This window comes from Montipora foliosa, chromosome 2 (genome assembly GCF_036669935.1).
Source record: "Montipora foliosa isolate CH-2021 chromosome 2, ASM3666993v2, whole genome shotgun sequence".
Lineage (NCBI taxonomy): Eukaryota > Metazoa > Cnidaria > Anthozoa > Scleractinia > Acroporidae > Montipora > Montipora foliosa.
Window position 1 is genome coordinate 46060839 of NC_090870.1, and position 19475 is coordinate 46080313.

A 19475-nucleotide genomic window follows, 5' to 3' on the forward strand; every position below is an offset into this window, starting at 1 on the left:
TTTCTTCCCCACTGAGCAGATTTGAATATATATAAAAAATACATCGCTTCAGTCTATTCGATCCTTGTAGTTTGCTTCTAACCCTTCCAAAATGTATCACGCTACTTCTGCGCAACATGGTATTCCAAGTAAACGCGTAAAGAGCGTCTTGTTCCTTGAGACAACAGTGATCGAACGTTTCAAGTGTTAGTCCAACTGATCTGACCCAATCATAAAGCAGATTTCATTTAAAGAAGGACTAATGCTCGAAACGGCAGTTTTTAAGCTCCTTACGATGGTCAATTTAGTTTCAACCTATTGTTCGATATGACTAAATTTCCGAGCTAAACTCACAGCGAACTTCCTTGCTGGGAATTGCCTCCCGGAGAAGCCGGGGGTGAACAGAGCTCAAATGCAGGGCTCGACATAACGGCCGGTCAACGGACAATGTCCGAACTGATTTTGGAGTTGACCGGTACGTCAACCTTTCGTCTTGCCGGTCGTGTTGACCGGTCACATTTGATCGTTTTGAAAATGAAATAAATTAAAATTTCCATGCTGTTCAGTTGTTTCAGTTGTAGCAAGTCGCTGTGTATTGTCATTTGCGGAACTTTGATCTGAAATCCTGGGTGAAATGCAACAAGAACCGTTGTTGACATTGAGTGCGTTAAAGTGCTATGAGCTCTAAGCAACAACTTTTTGGAAATATATAACGCCAGTTTTGGTTCATGGGCCCCTGTTTTAAGAGTTATTTATTTTATATAATTCGACAGGTCAGAAACGGTACGTGACCGAGCTAAAAAGAATTTGGCCGGTCATCGTGACCGGAGACTCTCCGGAAATTATTTCGAGCCCTGCAAATGTAACATTTATTTCATGTTTCATTTATCAGTCATGGACAGAAGCTCATTTTGACCTAAGGGGAACCAGGAAACTCATTGTATCGATCGAGGTTTCGTTGTGTTGCTGGTCAGTTTCTTTAAACCGTTGACTGTATGTGCGCTTAACAAAAATTGTTGTAAAGTCTTTATGATGGTATGACGCGTTCTTCGGGATATCCCGCAAAATTTTAAGAATCATGCGCAAAAGTTGCCAGGTATTTTAAAGTTTCGTTCCTAACATGATTCAAATGAAATAATATCGTCGTTCGTCTTCAGCCATTAGGGAGCTTAAGCACGCGCGATTTTTGAGACGCGGACGGCAACCGGAAGAAAACATTTCGCGTGCTAGGACTGTGGTGTCTCCCAGATTTTCATAAGAATCATTTCTAATGGAAAAAAGATACTTAGCAATGCAAATGTGTCTGTGTGAAGAAAACTTAAAAGGGAAAACAACTCACTTCCGATTGCCGTCCGCATCTCAAAAATGCGCGTGCTTAAGCTCCATAATATTATATTAAAACTGTACGACGCCATCTTTGTTTTGTTCACGGCGATGGCGAATCAGGTGAATTGTACATTGTTCCCAAAAGCTCGCTTATTTTTCCCTTTAATTGTTAATATTTCCAGGAAAAGCCCCGAATAATCATCAAAAGATCCGTATAATATTTGAGAATTTTGTCGGAAACGAGTCCCCGTATGCCACACGTCATTGCTTACCAACAGGTCAATATCCACAGTGCGTGTACGCTCCAATTTAAATGAAAATACCCATAACTTGACTTTTGCGAAGGCAAGTCCCGCTCAGGTTGTAGAAATAGCTGGACAGGGTATGATTTAATCGACGTTTGAGGCAAGCGACAAATGACAAACTGTCACTGAGGTTGAAATTTGCAAAAAAAGTAAAAATAGAACGTGTGTGAGTGAAGCATAGAAATTGTGCTGTGTCAGCTGAGTAAACAAGAGTAAATTGACCGCTGTAATCCCACCTGCTCAGTTCTTATCTCCCTAAAGGTGGACAACTTCTTTTTATCAAGCGACAACGTTCAGTTAGAAGTGTCAGTCTGCTATTTGTTTAGCTAACCAGTATTTGTTCAGTTAGTAGGTAAGGTGTAATTACAACTGTTAGGATCAAATGATTTCTCTCAGATTGATACTGATTTGACTGACTTTCAACCGTTTTACCTTATGTGGTTTTTCAGGTCCAATGTGAACACAACACAAAAAAACAAGGCCGGGGAGACGAGATAGTTGTTCAATTAACCATTTGGCACTGACACAGCATAATTGGTTCATCCTTCCGAATGACATCAGTGGTTCGTATCAGCCTGTCGTGTTTGCTTTCCTGTCGACTTTTCAGTCTTAACGTGGATTCTGTCAACCACCCCTCAGTCTTATTTCCTTTGAACGGAAAAATTCTGCGACAATCCTTTTTTCTGGAACGATTTTTTCATATGTTGCGTTAATTATTAGTGAATCCCTTTTAACGAAGAGGCACCATGACACGCAAGAGAACCATTTTTAAGGAAAGGAAAGTATTGTCCATTGACTTGGCATTTTCCGTGCTAAGTTCATCTATTCTTAACTTTGAACTTCGCATGACAAGTGCCTGCCTACGGAATTCAAGCAAACTTCACTTTGAATTCCATTGTAATCCGCCCCTCTACTGCAATAAGAGGGCAAGACGCGAGGGACAAGATGATTGCCAAGAAGTGGGGAAAAACAATGCCACGTGTTGAAAAACGCGTAGTTCAAGGTTTTGTCGATGAAAGATCGAAAAACGGACTTTGTTTTGTATTCGCCGCAGGAAGTACGAACTGCATGTACCTCAGTGTAACCTTTCGAAATCGATTATTTTTAACTTGAAAAATGCTCACGCGTTCTTGGCGTCTGGGAATTTTCTTGGCGTCCGCGAAACTATTAATTTGGAGGCTTCAAATTAAGCATTCTGCTACCAAATTTTAACTCACACTCTCTTTTGCACGAGCGGTCTTCGTCGCTATTCCTGGTTAAAAGACCGCGTAAGGACAGGCAGAGGTGTCTTGTAAGTCTTTAGAAAGAACTCCTTCTACGTCCCGCTCTTTGACACCCTGAGCTGATATGTCATTTTTTCCACGCACACCTTGAAAAGGACAATACCAAATTCAGCACTGATAATTAAAGTGAAACCAATTACGGCCCATAGTTTGCAAACTTAGGTCATTTTGCCTTCATTGATTAAAATGACAATAGAATATTAACTACTTTTTTTCAGCTGCTCTTGCAGGCATCGTTGTTCTGCACGACCAAATTTGGCCATCCGATTAAGTCTAAAAGCGGTTTACTTACCTGCTTATTGCACAGAAGGGCATGCTGGTTGTTCATATCTTGTATGATGTCGCCTCGTGTTCCATTTCCTTTCCATAATCCTCTTTCGTGAGCTAGATTATAAAGGTCAAAGTTCACTGTATACCGACAGCACTTAAGCTCTCAGTTCTCGCTCTAGCTATTAATCACCCCCTTTAGGCAAAAGGTTTTGTTGTTAAAATAATATCATTCAACTCACGTTTGATAAAAATTGCAAGTTCCTGTTAAAATAGTAAAAAACAAGAGATGGAGACTTGAGAGAGAGAAAAAGAAACGACAAAATGGAATTAAGGAAAACCGTTTCTCCGAACAGCTGCATTTCTGGTCCTTTCTGGCTTTTGGTCGGTTTTGCACATCAGACCGGATGACATCGAGGCGTTCAAATTTGTTGACCTTTTGTCGGGACTGCATCCTTTCTTAATTATGTAATACAAAAAACTCCTGGGGATTGTTTAGAAATCTTATATGACAATTGTTGCTTTCTTTTCCGTTAAACCAAATTAAATCTTCGATATTGTTAAAGAAAATAGTTTGTATTCCAATGTTTGCCATCCCTTGTTAAACTCAGTCACATGACCTTTTTTTAACTATATCGGTAAAAGGAAAACTTGTTACGCAAGACCACACAATGGTGCTGTCCAACCAGACGGAAATCTACCTTTTTTTCCCAGGTTGTCATGATAGGGAAGTTTTTCTGAAGTTTCTGTCCAGAATATATAAAGCAGTTGGTTCTTTTTTTGCTCGTGTAATACTTTTGGGTCGTTAATTACGTAAGATCCATCACGTGAAATTAATTAATCTCCCAACAAGATGATTTTGTTTTATTTTTGCCAAGGCACTAAATGGCATTTTTCAAGGGGTATGAATGGTTTTTATCTTGGGCGTAATTATTTTTTTTATTGGAGAGGGCTCTTCAGTGGTCGCAATCAAGGCGGCAAAACACCCTTACAATTCTACGCATGATTAGTTTTCTTTCAGTGACAGTCAAAGACTGCAAATATAATCATCGGAAATAACTCTTCGAAAAGATTCTTTTCGTTAAACAAATATTTCATGAACTCGAGGCAGGTGTTAGCAAAATAAAAGTTGTTAAAAATGACTCGAAACCTTCGCCGGAAATTTACGCGAAAGTTTCCTGATGCTAGAAGGACTAAGCGTCGTAAAAAAGAGGGTTTCGTTACTTTGAGATTGAAAAGTTGTGTGACGAGAAGATCCAAGGGCGTCACTTGTAATATTATGATACTGTCTGGGTAAATAGTCAAAGAGGATATTCAGCCGCTGTCATAGTATTTATCAGAATTGTCGGGCGACGTATTGCTGTCTTTTTTGTGGCTATATGCCTTGGTAACGACAGCTGAGTTTCTCATTGTATTATGCAAATCAGGAACAATTGCACGTTTCTCGAATCATCATGAATTTTAAATTAGGTAAATGTTGAGAATCGTGTGAAAACCACAAGCAAAGCAAAGTGTATTGAGCTGGTGAAGCGCTGGGAAGTGCTAGAGGTCGGAGTGTTCGCCAAGTTTGAAATCCGAACCTTCTGTTCTCGCGTGGTCTTCATCCACACAGATCATGTGTTTTTGAATGATCCTTTACAGTGGAAGAAGCGTCGATGTTTGAGAACTGTGTCTTGATTTTGACTTCAGTGTAGGCAACATGGCTTTGGTTTTCAACGTACTGTTTACAACTTGTGTTATCGCTGCTGTTGTTCGATCAAGTACCGCGTGTCCAGCCTCGTGTATCTGTACATCAAACACCTTGAATGTGTCAGTGAGCTGCAGAGACGAAAGCGTCAAGTCAATTCCAAGCGATTTGCCCGAAAACACCTCGTCGATGTAAGTACTTGTCCGTTATTGGTAACCCGACGGAATTTTATCGATCAAAATCAACCGTATGTGTTCCTGTTTTTGTTTGCAGTTTTTTAACGTAAATTTAAATTATATTTTTAGAAAAAACAAATAATTTTTAATTCCTAAAGTTATCATCTTCAGTTCGGGGTTATCCTTTTCGACTGGATCGACGCTAACAATTTGCGATGTAACTGTTTTTTACAGAACGATTTAATATTATCCAAATCGATTAAAATATTCGACAGTAATCAGTCGATGTTAGTTGAAAGAAACTACTCTGACGAATCTCAATTTTGAGTTAGCTCATTTATTTTTAAATACTGTGAGGATTTAAGTGTGGTTTTCGCCGCAAAATGTCTGGTGTAAATGAAAGGGTGTTACCTTTCCTGTGGCTCAAGTTTTGATCAAGTATGCCATCTTTGCTTGCACGTTGTTTCGTTTCTCGTTTATTTTCAAAATGTGACGGAAACAAAGAACCTTTCGCATTTTTTGCGGTGTATTCATTTACAGAAATTACTTCTATACGGCGGACCAGGACCTCGCATGTCGAATTCTTTGCAAAATGTTAATGGAAACTTACAAATGTCATGATCCATACGAGTAAGTTTGAATTAAAGCATCATAGCAAACGTTGTAAATTAATCTTCTCGGGCTAAAATCAGAAAAATACTGAAGGCTTTATTGGTCAGAGCATCGAGTTGGACGTTATCGATTTTTGGTTCTAATCCAATTTGCAAAATTGCTTACCATCGATTAACCATTTTTTCGAAAAATATTGACAACCCTCCTCGAATTGTTTTGATTATTTAGAAACAATCAGTCGTAACAAACCAAATATTGGACAGGTTTGACGTTAATTAACGCATCTCTGCATTCAAAGTGTCAAACTCTCCGATCTAATATGTCATCCGAAGTGATCCATTTGCCATTTGTTTATAGCAGTCCTTATCACTTTCAAGCCCTTCAGTATCAGTTCGTGTCGAAACCTCTGTCATTAATATTTTATCACAAACCGATCAGTGGTTTTAGTAATTTCGCCGCATACCAGGCTCAGTAGTTTTTCAAGGTGACCCATTCTCGACGAAATTTGTTTTCTGGTACGTCAAAAGAATATCACTTCACGCTTTTCCAGTTTCTGATATATCTTTGTTGGGTACGGTAGAGTCACTTGAAAAATGTTACATTTCGTTTAGTTACTGAAATGTATCCATCAATCTGGTGTGCCATCATCGCGTTTTGTACTTTGTACAGTGTGTGTGTGTATGTGTTTGTACGATTGGACAAATGCATGTCGCGCGCGTACCAGAAAAAAAGCATCTCTATATTCGCTGTAGAGCGCATCTGGCCTCAATTTGTGCGGCAAATTTAAATTTTCGTTAGAAAAAGAATCTCTAAGGTCAATGATATGCAAAACTTTACCGCACGAGTCTTCTAACCTTTCAATGTGCTTATGATCATTATTAGAAGCATAGTCACGTTTTTCAGAACCAAATTTTTTTTTCATTTTTTTTTCAATAGCGTACCTTTCTTAATACGTCGAGGATTAAAATAGATGTACAGGTTTAAATTTAGAGCAAATCAAAAGTCGACTTGTTCGAACTTGCTCATCAGGGACCACTTGAAATGGATGCAAATGTTGTCTTTCGCCAAAGCCTACAGTCAATTACGAACTTTATCCAAGTGTTGAAATTAAGATCGATTCTTGTCCTGGTTTCCGGGATTCTTGCTAAGATGCAGAGTGTTTGGTCATGCAATGAGAATTTCAGGGTAATTGGACTCTAAAGCGTGTCACGAGAAGACTATAAAAAGATTAGGTGCCCCGCCTTAATGACCCATTCGTAACTTCTCAAGGAATCACTCAGCAACATTTCAACTCAGAAAATGTCTTAAACCATTTAACTTATTTGAGCTTAGATTATAAAGTATTAAACTAAATTTCAGGTCATCAGCGACCCGGCTTATTAATTGGTTTGGAAGAGTGCCCAGGATTCCTCTTAGTTCCTTTACAAAATAAACAACAGCTAACATGATCTTTAAGCTTTTGTGACGTTCTCATACAGGCATGCAGTGGCCACGCAGATCTAACTCACTTGAAACCGAATGCGGGGGTTGTCATATTCAGTATTGTTTGGCTCTATTCTCTTTCAGTAGGGACCGCGGAGGCGAACACATTAATTGCTTTACGTGGAACGAATGTTGAAAATGGCCGTTTTGTATCGGCCAAAAATAGGGACCAATCGAATAACTAGCAACAAATTAATTGATGATGTTACAATCACGCGATCGAAAAAAGTTATTTCATGATAAGGAATTTACAGGTTTACAAAGTTTCTGCCGATATCTTTATCAATCGTGTATATTCATGCGGGAAATAGGCACGTCAAAAGGCGTTGTATATTATTAAGAAGTAGCGGACAACTGAATTTTGAGATAAATTCCCTGTCATATTCATTATTTGACATTGACAAAGACGTTTTGATTGTTGCAAATAGATGATTAGTTTTTATTTTAGGACCATCGGCATCAAACATGCAAGAATGTCAGTCTAAACATATTAAGAAAGAATATAACCGCAACTTGCATGGTTAAATTTATAATGAGTGGTTTCCCACAGTCTCGGTTAGTGGTTGCCTCCGGCATTATTCTGAATTGCTGCTTCGAAAAATATCATTGAATCTCACTCTGCAATAAGGTCAAAACTACCCTGAATTAATCTTTTTTAAGACCTTATAAGCCTCGCGGTATAGGCTGGATTACGACATCAATTCCTGCCACGTACTCTGAGGGTCTACCGTGTCACATCAAACAATCTGCGGACCACGTGGCACTGTATTTCCTTGTTTTCTTTACAGATTTTCTTTCGTGGCTTCTTTCATTTGAATTGAAATTATTGTTTTCATTTGTGGTTTTACGACGACTAGTTTTGCGGTTCGGCGACCGGAAGAATTGGTTTCTTCGTTTCAAAGCTTTGGAAAAAAAAGAACCAATTATTGCCTCTTTTGAAAAATACGAAGATTGCGTATGTTGTAGTGCTTTTTTGCAATATTAGCGAACTTTATATTAGAGCAGGAGTACGACTGAAGGTCTATTCAGACGGTGCGAGTTTTGGTTACGACTTTCCTACCAGACCAGCTTATGCCACGACTTCACAACAAATCGTATCTTGGAAATAAGACCTAAGACAACCTTTCGACAGGCGTTCACGAACAGTGCGTGTGTAATTTGTCGAAAGTGACGTTGTACTGCTAGTTCCAAGCGAAAGTCGTCAACAAACATCGTACCGTCTAAATCGAGCTTAAGAGAGCGAGTTTTCGGTTCTGTGAAAGCGCGCTAACGAAAATGTCGTCCTTCTAACCTTAGGCACTTACTAACAAAATATAATTCTTACTCGTAGACGCACTTGCTCTCAAATCTAAGCATCGTCATTCTTAAAATATGCTCATGCAAGTAAAAGAAAACAAACAGCGGTTTCAAACACTTTCATTTTATACTTGACGTTTCGTATGCTGCAACATACATCATCAGAAGTGACGGTTAAAACTTAAAACTTGAGCGAGGCAATGGTGACTGGTTACAAAGTATTATAACAAAGTCGTAACTTCCGGTAGTTGACACTTCCGGAAGAAATTAATAAAGAAAAAGCTTGTCACTACCAATGTTTTCATTTAGAGAGGGTTTTAAGTCCCTGATCAAAAGCGATTCTTTAATTTTACACTGGAAGTCAGACTTTCCAGTAGCGAGGATTTCAAAATGGTCCCATTTGATGTTATGACCGGTAGAAATAGTATGGTCTGCAACAGCAGAGGCGTGACCGCCTTGTGTAAGAGCTTTGAAATGCTCGGACTTCCTATCATGCAATCTTCTTTTTGTCTTACCGATGTTTGTTTTCTTTTCCTGCTGAAATTGAAATGACCAAAGAGCAAAAATGTTTATGATGCTCATGCAACTTGTTCAGCATGAGAATGCTACAAGCGAAAAGCACTTCAAAGGCTCGAATGCTTCTTACGGTTGCGACAAAATGATTATATGATGTGCCAATGTCCAAGGTTATGATGCTATTGGACAATTTGTGCGACCCCAATCAAGCGTTTCACAGTTGTACTAAATATAAAGGTGCTGCTATTGGTCTCTACTTCTCCAGTACTAGTTGTTAAAGAACTGAAGAAACTCTGCTAGTCCCTGGCAAAAATAGCACATGTAGTTAAACAATAAAGTGCAGCATGTTACGACGGTCTTATAATTGGTCGTGATGGTACAGAACTACGTAGTTTTACAAAGCAATGCTGGAAATATCTAAGTGCAATTTTAAACATCTGTTAAACGAGGCTGCTTATACTGTAAGGAATTATATTGATCGAGAAGGGCGTTATGCAATGAGGCTGAAGGAAAACACCTTCTGAGTTCTGCAGAATTCCTCATTCCGAAGTGAGACCTTTTCTCGACAATCAACGTAATTGTATTGGACGAATGCCGTTATTTTTGAGGAGTCTAAGGGCGCGTTCGATTGACCGTATTCCGGAATAGGAATACATGGAATAGAAGTTAGAAATCCTTCGTTTTTGCGGGGATTCACATTAATATTGTCAAACATCTGCTAAAATGCAATTTTAAACATGGCTTTATTATTCTTGTTGCTGCCAAACGCCATACATAGTGTTTTAAATCATCACTCCACGTATTCTTATTCCGGAATAGGATCAATCGAACGCACCCTAAGAGAATACATAGTAAATTTTGCGTGAATAATAATGATGATAATAATAATAATAATAATAATAATAATAATAATAATAATTTCCTTTGATTTTTTTTCGACAGTGACTTAACGGGAAATCCTATTAAATGTGATTGCACATTTTATCAGTCTTGGAAAGTCCTCAAAGAGAAAAGAGTTGAGATACTCGGGAAATGCTCCAACTCGTCTGCTCAACTAAGCGGAGCTTCATTTCAAGATCTGAAAGACGGCTCTTTCGCTTGTGGTAAGAGCGAAGCCTTTTTCAATACTAAAATATTTATTTTCCAAACTTAGCCTAAACAAATATAACACTTCTTTGAAAAAATGTAGTAGTCCGAATTTGACCATATTTCATCCATTTAGATCACTTAAACCGTTAAGGCGCAAGGGTGTGTCTATTCATTTGCATTTAACGTAATTTTAGTTTTCCTTGTTGGAAGTTCTTGAATATAAATCTTCACCGAAGTGGTGCTGTTTGGGCCATCAAAATCTTCGTCCGTAAACTTAACCTTGTTGACTCACCAGCGTGTTATGGCTAAAGTGGGAAAAACTGTGGTCACCCAGAGTTGACAGTGATTCAAATATGTATGAATCCAGGCTTGCCTGTGAACGGGCTCCTCGGTTGGGGAATACCTCGTAAAAAGGTGAGAGATAGAGCGTCGGCCTTTTTAAAAATTATAACCTTTTGTCAGACTAATTCACAAGCAGAAATGCAACAGAACTGAAAGTTAACTTAGCTCTTTTTAAAAATTCTAACAAGGTCTGAAAATTCGTCTGAAATTAGGAATCACTTCTATTAACATCCAGGTCACGTCATTTCTTTTCCAACAGATGGATCATCCGCACTGATCAACATAAGAGAGACAAAACAAGCCTCCACAGCTGCAGTCAATGTACTCACTAGTTCTTCCGTGGTCGCAGAAAAGACTTCACACATCAATCCAGAACTAGCTGGTGGTGAAGCCATTAAATCTTCACAACCCGCTCGTGATGAAATAACTTCATCTTTTAAAGTTCCTGTAATGACCTCTGCGCACGTCGTGACGTCACGACTTGAATTACTTGTTGTGAAGCCATCAACGCCTGTTGCAGTATTATTGTCATCTCAAATTGTTCCTGCAAAGTCATCCAAAGCTGTTTCAGTGTTATCGTCGTCCCAAGTTGTTTCCTTGGTGACTTCATATCGATCTGTGTTAGCGTCAACGAAAGCTGTCCCTGTGGTGATTCCTGGCCAACAAACAACAGCTACAGCGTCTTATGCGGCTGGAGAGACATCAGCTGTCCTGGATGTTGCTGGATTAGCAGCAACACCGTCAAGGCCACCTGCGAAACCTGTAGGGCTTGCAATTACAACAACGTCGAGAATGTTGGAATTTTCTTCGTCTGTTGTTGAGAAGATTCCCAGTTCTTCTACCGTGCGTGTTGATGGCAGTTCGCCTATTATCAGAGCTCTTTCATCGCCCTCCTCTGATTTCCAAAAAGACGACACCAGTACAGCTGACATTTTAACAACCGTGAGTAGTGTCCTGTCCACGCCCAGTTCGGTTGCTGCTACAACTCCACCCATGAGGTCGCAAGGTAAGTGTCAAGATCACTTTCTTTGGACCTTGCTTTGTAGGTAACTCTCTTCCTCTCTCCTTGTTTTTCGTGTGTGTAAGAGCTACAACGTCCCACAGAATTTGATGAACAAGGCTTGTGCGATGAGACCAATCAGAGAGAGCCCCTCATTATCTGTCTCATTGTTACAAACAAATTTCTTAATGGAAAGAACGTTTATACGTTATTTACTGTTATAGTTTACTGAAGTCTCAAGGTCATAGAGCCGAGCACAAGTGCTCTAACGATTGGGGAATCTACAAAATCAGCCCAATGAAAGCAGATCCAAGGTTTTTATGAAATAGAGGGGAACGGTAGTACTAGGAGAAAAAAAACAAACCACTCGGAGCAGAATTATAGCCAACAAACTCTGCCTACCGATGCCCTTGAGTTCAGGAATCGACCCCAGGTCATATCAAGGGATGGCGAAGGCGCTCACCATTGCGCCAACTCCGATATCTATTAGGCGGGGCAAGGTCTCAGTGAAACTGAGTTGACTGAAAAGAACTGTAAGTCGGTCGTATGCATGCTTAATTTACGCTTATCTCAAGTTGTTGTTTGTCGCATTTCCAGGGGCGCCAGTGATCGCGATGTTTGATACCCCGAAAAAAGATAAAGTTGGCTTTAATACGGTAGTGCAAGTCAAGTGCGTATCCAAGGGCAACCCAAGACCCGTTGTTGCCGTCGTATTTAATGGTCAGCCTGCAGAAAAGGTGGAAGGTGTAACCGTGACTTCGAGCGAGTCAGAAAGCGAGTCAGAAAAAATGATTGAATTTAAGGCTGTAAGAGATTCCGAAATCTGGTGTGTAGCGAGCAATGATCTTGGAATGGATAATCGCAAAATGAAGATAGCTGTAGATCGTAAGTGCGAGAGGTTTCTTTTTATTTACTGCCAGTAGCTTTTGAAAGCATTCTGAGAGCATTTGGTTTTACACAGGTTATGATAAAAGTTTGGCGATTTGATACCACAAATATCACTTGTAAGTGCATAACACACAAGTGATTTTTGCGTGTCCTGATTGGTAAATTCACACTGTGATAAGCAGATTAATATTCATTTCCAAGCTGCCGAAGAGAAACAAAAAGACTTCTTGGGATCATAATCGTTTTGAAAGAATTTTTTATCTGTTACTTATCCAGCATGTGGAATGAACTTGAGGCCCGGTGCAAAAGTATGAAGTTTAACCCAATTATGACGCCAACTCCGTAAAAGAATCAAACTCCGCTCACATTAGAACGTGAAACATTAGTTTCGCAAGTTCCTGATATCGTTGTTAATGATATTTTTTCTCAGAAACCGGCGTCAAGTATTTATTGCTTCAGGTGGAATTAATAAAAGAAGAATTTAACACCAATATGAACAACAAGGAGTCCAAAGAATTCCAGGACATCGATGAAAAGCTCACCTCCCAGGTAAAGCTAAACAAATTAGCAATAGAAGCTTAAGCAAAGAAGTCGACGAGTAATGATCAAATTTGAAGTTACGTGAAGAGCAATTTAATATTTTCTTTAGAGAGCGAATTACAAATTAGCAATAGAAGCTTAAGCAAAGAAGTCGACGAGAAATGATCAAATTTGAGGTTACGTGAAGAGTGTGATTTTTAATAATTATCTCTAGAGAGTGACAGTGTTAATACCAGTTTTATTCCTGAAAAACTGGAACACTCCTTCCAAGGCAAACTGAATAATCGCGAAAAAATTGGATTCACGTTCTCGTAACCTTCGTTGTCCTTGCTAAATAGACCACTTTCGATTTTTAAAATTCAGCTTATAACAATAAACATGATTTCGAGGCTCTGGGAAATAAAATAAGCATTTGTATGAGTTTTGTCCTCGGAGCCGCGAGGTGACGTGTTTGGTCTAAGACCGATTTTTGAGATATCGAAATTGGTCCATTAAGCTACATAAAATCACGCAAACAATGCAGAAATCGAAGAGATTTATTTTTTGGTGTTGACTTGGAGATATTCGGAAAAAATCCGAGTGCTCTTCTTCAGCAGTCTAAGCTACGACCTTCCGATTACTAGTTCGGACGCTCTACCACTGAGCTATAGGAACCAGGTGATCTGGTGACGCACTTTGGAGGACTGGGAAGAAAAATTTTAACGCCGTATCCCACAACCTCGCGCGGCCTTAGGTGTTGACTCCAAATTCCCTGCAGTATTTCCATCGCCAAAACTCAACAGATCATTCCGTGTCTACCACATTTCCTGTACTGAATGAACATTCAAGTAGAGCCGACGAGCTCTAACCTCGCCTCTGCCATGTTGAATTCGAAAATAAGGCCGCGCGCGGTTGTGGGATAAGGCGTTAAAATTTTTCTCCCCAGTCCTCTGAATTACGTCACCGGATCACCTGGAAGCGACGAAGAAGACGGTGACTCGGGGTTACTCGGAAAAATCCGAGTTCTTCTTTGCAGGAGTCGAACCTACGACCTTTCGATTACTACTGAGTTCAGATGCTCTACCACTGAGACTCGTCCAAACAAATGCCCCCGCCATATTTGGCTGCTAGGATCTAAATCGTCCAATGCAGAAATTGTCACGTGCTTGACACATGTTTGTTATTTTTTTAGGTGCGGAATGTTCTAAGTCAAGATCCTGATTTTGTTAGTGCTCACCTTGTGAAACTTTGGTAAGTGAAGCTCTTATCACCTCAGCGGATTTGTTTGCTTTTCCTTGTTTGAACCAGGCCTAGGAGACATATAGTTGATACCTCGTTCGGAGTACACCTTGCGTAGTGGTGAAAGCACTCACTTTCAGTTTCAGCCGTTAAATGTCCGTCGTTGGACGTTGGCCTTCCCCTTTGTCCTCCACTGGTCTACGTTTTGCGAGACGCGGTGCCAGTATTTACAAAACTATCCAAGACGTTTCTTCATCTCGTCCTTGGTCTTCCTCGGTTCCTTGTTTGTCCCCGGGGCGTCCAGAACGTAATGGGGGTTGACCAACGGTTGTCTGTTCTTCTAGCCACCTGACCAGCTCAATTCCATTTGAGTTTACTTATCGTTTCCATGGTATCTCGTACTTTTGTTTTTTTCTCGGATTCGTTGAGCTGTTTTATACGATCTCGCCACGTGATGTTTATCATGATTTTTTCGTGGGCTCTCTGAGTAAGATTCCAGGTTTCTGATCCATAGGTGACTGTTGGTAGAATGCACCGGTCATAAACCTGACGTTTAATAACGATCGGAATGTCTTTGTTTTTGAAGATCGCACTCGCTCTGCCGAAAGCTTGCCATCCGAGGGCAATACGAAGGTTGATCTCTTGTTCCTTCGAGGCTGAATCCATGGAAATGCATTGACCGAGTTAGATGTAATGATCGACTTCTTCGATTTTATTCATCTGTCTACGTCCTCAGGGAATTCATTGTACATAACATTTGTCTTTTGTAGGTTCATGTTAGGCCCGACTTTGAGGCTAGCTTGGTTGAATTCGTGTAGCATTTCTTGGAGTTCTCCAATATCGTTGGCAAAAATAATAATGTCGTCGGCAAACCGTAGATGACTGCGGTACTCACCATCGATTTTGATTCCCTTCATTTCCCAACGTAGTTTGCGAAAGACCTTGTCCTAGCAGGCAACGAAAAGTTTGGGAGAACTGGTATTACACTGCCGTACTCCCCTTTGCAGTTTGAATCGTTTGGAGTCTTTGTGATGTCTGATGTAGGATTTGGCGTATTTGTAGATGTGTTGTTGACCATTGACGAACACATGACTGGTTCGACCCCTTGCTCCTTATTAAGCGAATCTATGGCGTCCAGGATCTCGACCGTCGGTGAGTCGAAGGCTCTGTTGTAATCAACCAGACCCACGTCTAGAGGAATTTTGCACTCTTGGCATTTTTCAATTAGTTGGTTAACAACATGGAGGTGGTTAGTGGTCGCGCTACTCGCGGCTTGCGGCTTCGCCCCTCGCATATCACGTTCGCTCGGCGGGTTTTCGAGCAAAAGGGAGACTGCTCGCAGTCTAAGGATCTCCTTTCTAAAGTAAACCCAATCTTTAAAGCTGACTCTAAGACTAAACTAGCCAGCTACAGACCTATTTCAATTCTGTCTGTAATTGCAAGACGTTTTGAAAAGGCAATCTTTAATCAGGTATGTACATTCTATGATGATACTAATCTGCTCTCTAAAATTTCAATCCGGTTTTAGGACTTAGCACTCGACCCTCTCAGCCGTTATCGACATAACAGACAATTGGTATTTAAATATTGACAATGACTTAACAAATGCCATTCCTTTCATTGATCCGGCTTAAAAAGGCATTTGATACCATTTATCACGAGATCCTCTTATCGAAATTACAGTTTTATGGGTTTAGGGGTTCTTCACTAAATCTCTTTAAAAACTATTTGTGTGATAGAACACAGGTCACAGTGACGGGTAATTATAAATCTGAAACCAGTCACATATACGGAGCGGGGTTCCACAGGGTTCAATCCTCGGACCGCTACTATTTTTATTATCTATAAATGATTTATCAAACTGCAATCTTCTTTCAGACGTGAAAATGTACGCTGACGATACCAATCTAACCTATGCATCTAAAAACCCTGACGATTTGTTTAAATCCTGACATCTGACACAGTGGCTCGATGCAAATTTAAGTTTAAATGTAGTGAAGACCAAATGTTTTTTTACTGGGGCTCGGCACAAAGTATCTTTGATACCTAGTGAACCTGACATTTCTCTTGATGGTCATTCAATAGAAAGAGTTCAAACCCAATTCTTGGGAGTACACGTAGATGAAACAATATCGTGGAGTCATCATATTTCTGAGGTCATTGAAAATGTTACAAAAGTACTGGCAGCTCTTAGAAGGCTCAAACCAACATGTCCTCAATCAATCCTCATAAAAATCTATAAATCACTGGCCCTGCCCAACCTTGACTATTACAGTGTCGTCTGGGGGTGTATTGGTGCCGTTTAAGTAACAAAGTGGAGAAATTGCAAAATAGAGCTGCTCGTATTATAACTGGGGCTAGCTGGAAAGTTGCTCAGACCTTTTAAAAATAATTTTTATTCATTTTTAGGGACTGATGTAGTTAACTAGATTGAAATTAGGTGTGGTGTAGAGATTTTTTATATTATAGTCAGGTGAATCTTTAAGTCCTTTTTATATTTTAACATTATTACAAGTATTTATAGCGCACGGCCTCCTGGGAGAATTCTTAGTTGTGAAATTGAATTCCGTGAATAAATAAAGTTTTGTATTGTATTGTATTGTAATGTATTGTATAGCAAAATGATGATCGCTTTATTCCACTCTTCAGGAATCTTGCTTTCCCTTAGGCATTCGTTAAAAAGAACCGCCAATTTCATGTAGATTGTCTCACCCACTGCTTCAATCAGATCGATTGCGATATTGTAAGGTTAACCGCAAGCTCAACATCCCGCGGTTTGACCATTGGGAAGTCTGACCACTCGTTATGCACCTTCAGGTGGGGAGGTTCCGGGTCTGGGCGGTCCGATGAGTAGAGTTCTTGTGCTCGGTCAACCATTCGGTCCCTGTCTGTTATCAACGAGCCGTCCTTTTCTAGAACTCCTGTACATTGAAGCTTTCCTGTGCTTAGTTTTTTCCTTGTCATTTTGAAGCCTTTTCCTTGCTTAAATACTTCTTGAATTACCATGTGTTTTATGCTTTCTGAGGTGACGTTGTTTCTTTTTCATGGTTTTATTCAGTTGTGCTGCTTCAACCTTTTCTCCTGCTGACTCGGGTGGTTTGAGATTCTTTCGTTTCTCCATCAGATCTCGGGTTTCTGCGGAGAATTTCTTCGCTCTTTTGCAACGGTTGTGAACTCTTTAACTGTAGCTATCAAAGGTTCGAGGATGTGGTCGCTGAGATATTTGATGATGTTCTCATTGATTTTTCTGTCATTCTCTTCTTCAAAAACTGCGTTGAGAATACTCGCCCCCGCCAATGTGGCCCGGGTTCGATTCCCAGACTCGGCATCATATGTGGGTTGAGTTTATTGGTTCTCTACTCTGCTCCGAGAGGTTTTGCTCCAGGCATTCTGGTTTTCCCTCCTCCTCAAAAACCAATATTTGATTTGATTGGCTTTACATTGTAATTTTGTTGATTTCAGTTTACAGTGCCCCCAATTAGTGGTGTTCCAGCGCTAGAAGACGAGACACTTAAATTAAGTACTTGGTAGCTTATCCCACAGTGAATAGTAATAGGCCATTTCCGAGTTGCTGTTTGTCTCGCTTTCAAAGCGAGTCTTGGTGCTCAACTATTGTAAGGGAAATGAGTTTGATTTGCATAAGAATACGCAACTCATTTCCATTTGAATGGTTGTGCTCAAGGACTCGCTTTGAAACTGAGGCATGCAGCAACTCGTAAATGGACTATATCCATCCTTCTCAGAGCTAGGGCAGTATAGGACATAAGAACTATGACTGCAGAAAGGAAAAATACGAGCCTGAGATGTAAATTGTCATCTGCAGTAGGCGACAGTGAGAGAAGTGATTTCAGTTCCTAGCATTTTATTGAGCATCGTTCAATCGTTTTCGTTTTACTTTATCATTCCCTCTTGTTTCGGTTCCTCTGTTGAAAATAGACTAACGGACAAATTATGTTTGCAGGAAAGGTTCAGTGAAAGCGGATATTTTGGTAAAGACGTTTCAGGACAATGATGATTCAGTAGAAAAAACACTGAAAGCCGAGGTCGAGAAAGCGAAGATAGGCAACGTACCAGTGGATCGGTATAAGTACTCTTTTGAACCAACCCAAGGTACAATACACATGACTTAGGTTTTACCCCACTCGTTATTGCGTACAACAACAAACAACAAACATCTTTTTATTTATACCACACAATGACAACGGAGAGAGGAAAAAAAGACAACATTACTTATGTAAGGTATGAAGCCTCCTAGAGAATAACTTAAGTGCTAATCTAGCTGGGAGGCATAATAATAAACTATTTTAGATTATTTTTGTATGTTCAGTGTTACATGGAGGCACAAGTATGAAAAAAAAGCAAACACACGCACACACACAAGTCATGGCACAAAGAAAATTGGAAAACAAAACAGAACAACATCAACAACAACAAAAAAGAAACAAAAATTAATAATACTCAAAAATGTCATTTTTAAGGACTGTTTAAAGTTTCAAAGGCTAAGACTCGTGAGAGATTCTTCAAAATTATTCCAAAGAAAAGCTCATTTAAAGCAAGTATTAAATCTACCATAGTTTGTTCTCACGGAAGGAATACAAATTGTAGACCAAGAGGCCAGCCTAGTTTCATACTTGTGCCTTGAAGATATATAGGTAAAGAAATTACTGAAGGAAGATGGGAGCATATTTAAATGAATTGTAAACATAAAAATACAGTTTAAATAATATGTAACATCAAGGAATTTCAAAATGTTTAAATCTCTAAACGAAGGAGAAGCATGATCGTTATACTGGAAAAAGGAAATGTGGCCTCGGTTTACGTTAAACTGAATGTGACAACTCAATATTTTGGAATGAATACGAGAAGCATCATAATTGTCTATCGACACGGCCTATGGGGCAGGTTACAAAGCATGCATAAAAAATGTAACTTCTTACGGTTGAACGTGCAAATAAAGACGGAAATTTATATTTGTACGGCACCGGAACAGAAGGGTCTGGGTACGATTGGTGTAAGGCATGATGGCTGTCATGCTGTCTATAAAGTGTTAGTTCGTCACGTGAGCCATTCTAGGCCTGCATCAGTCTCTTTAACTTTTGTTTCCTTTTACGTATCGTTATTGTTTTGTAACAACAAACCCTTTAAACCCCGGGGGCTTTGCGGCATTGCATTGGTTCGAGGACTACGTTTCCAGTTTTTGTTCCCTTGGTTTTTTCGTATCCGGCAGGGTCACAGGTTATCGGGTAATCGGGTAGTTAGGTTGTTCATGCCTGCCGCTGGTGCGCGGCCGAAAGAAAACAAAATAAACCTGATGGATTGCATATGTCTGTGTAGTACGGAAGCCAATAAGAGTCGCGTTGTCTCTTCCACTTTGTCGCTTCCAGGTTGTCGCGTGAAACCTAAAAGGGGAGACTGTCTTGTAGCCCACCCCCATCCCCGCCCCTCCCTTTAGGTGCTAGTCTTTGAGGG

At 39.9% G+C, this 19475-nt stretch overlaps 1 protein-coding gene and 1 long non-coding RNA gene across 7 annotated transcripts in view; one reads left to right on the plus strand and one right to left on the minus strand.

Annotated features, from left to right (window-relative positions):
* Positions 1 to 2849: 2849 nt before the first annotated feature.
* LOC137993298 (uncharacterized) lies at positions 2850 to 3535 on the minus strand. Its single transcript, XR_011121847.1, has 3 exons — positions 3403 to 3535; positions 3186 to 3277; positions 2850 to 2979 (listed from the first exon to the last, which is right to left on the minus strand). It is a non-coding gene; the product is annotated as an uncharacterized lncRNA (long non-coding RNA).
* Positions 3536 to 4439: 904 nt separating this feature from the next.
* The window catches only part of LOC137993295 (adhesion G-protein coupled receptor G4-like), a 55710-nt gene continuing 40674 nt past the window's right edge, over positions 4440 to 19475 (plus strand). For 2 of the 6 annotated variants that reach the window (XM_068839046.1, XM_068839044.1), the window contains exons 1-7: positions 4517 to 5038; positions 9872 to 10032; positions 10620 to 11366; positions 11958 to 12245; positions 12679 to 12797; positions 13960 to 14018; positions 17968 to 18116. In XM_068839046.1, coding sequence (XP_068695147.1) covers positions 4860 to 5038; positions 9872 to 10032; positions 10620 to 11366; positions 11958 to 12245; positions 12679 to 12797; positions 13960 to 14018; positions 17968 to 18116 — 1702 coding nt within the window. In that variant the 5' untranslated portion in view covers positions 4517 to 4859. Of the gene's footprint in view, positions 5039 to 9871; positions 10033 to 10619; positions 11367 to 11957; positions 12246 to 12678; positions 12798 to 13959; positions 14019 to 17967; positions 18117 to 19475 lie in introns of all 6 variants that reach the window. The other 4 variants (XM_068839047.1, XM_068839048.1, XM_068839045.1 and 1 more) reach the window with 4 other exon arrangements.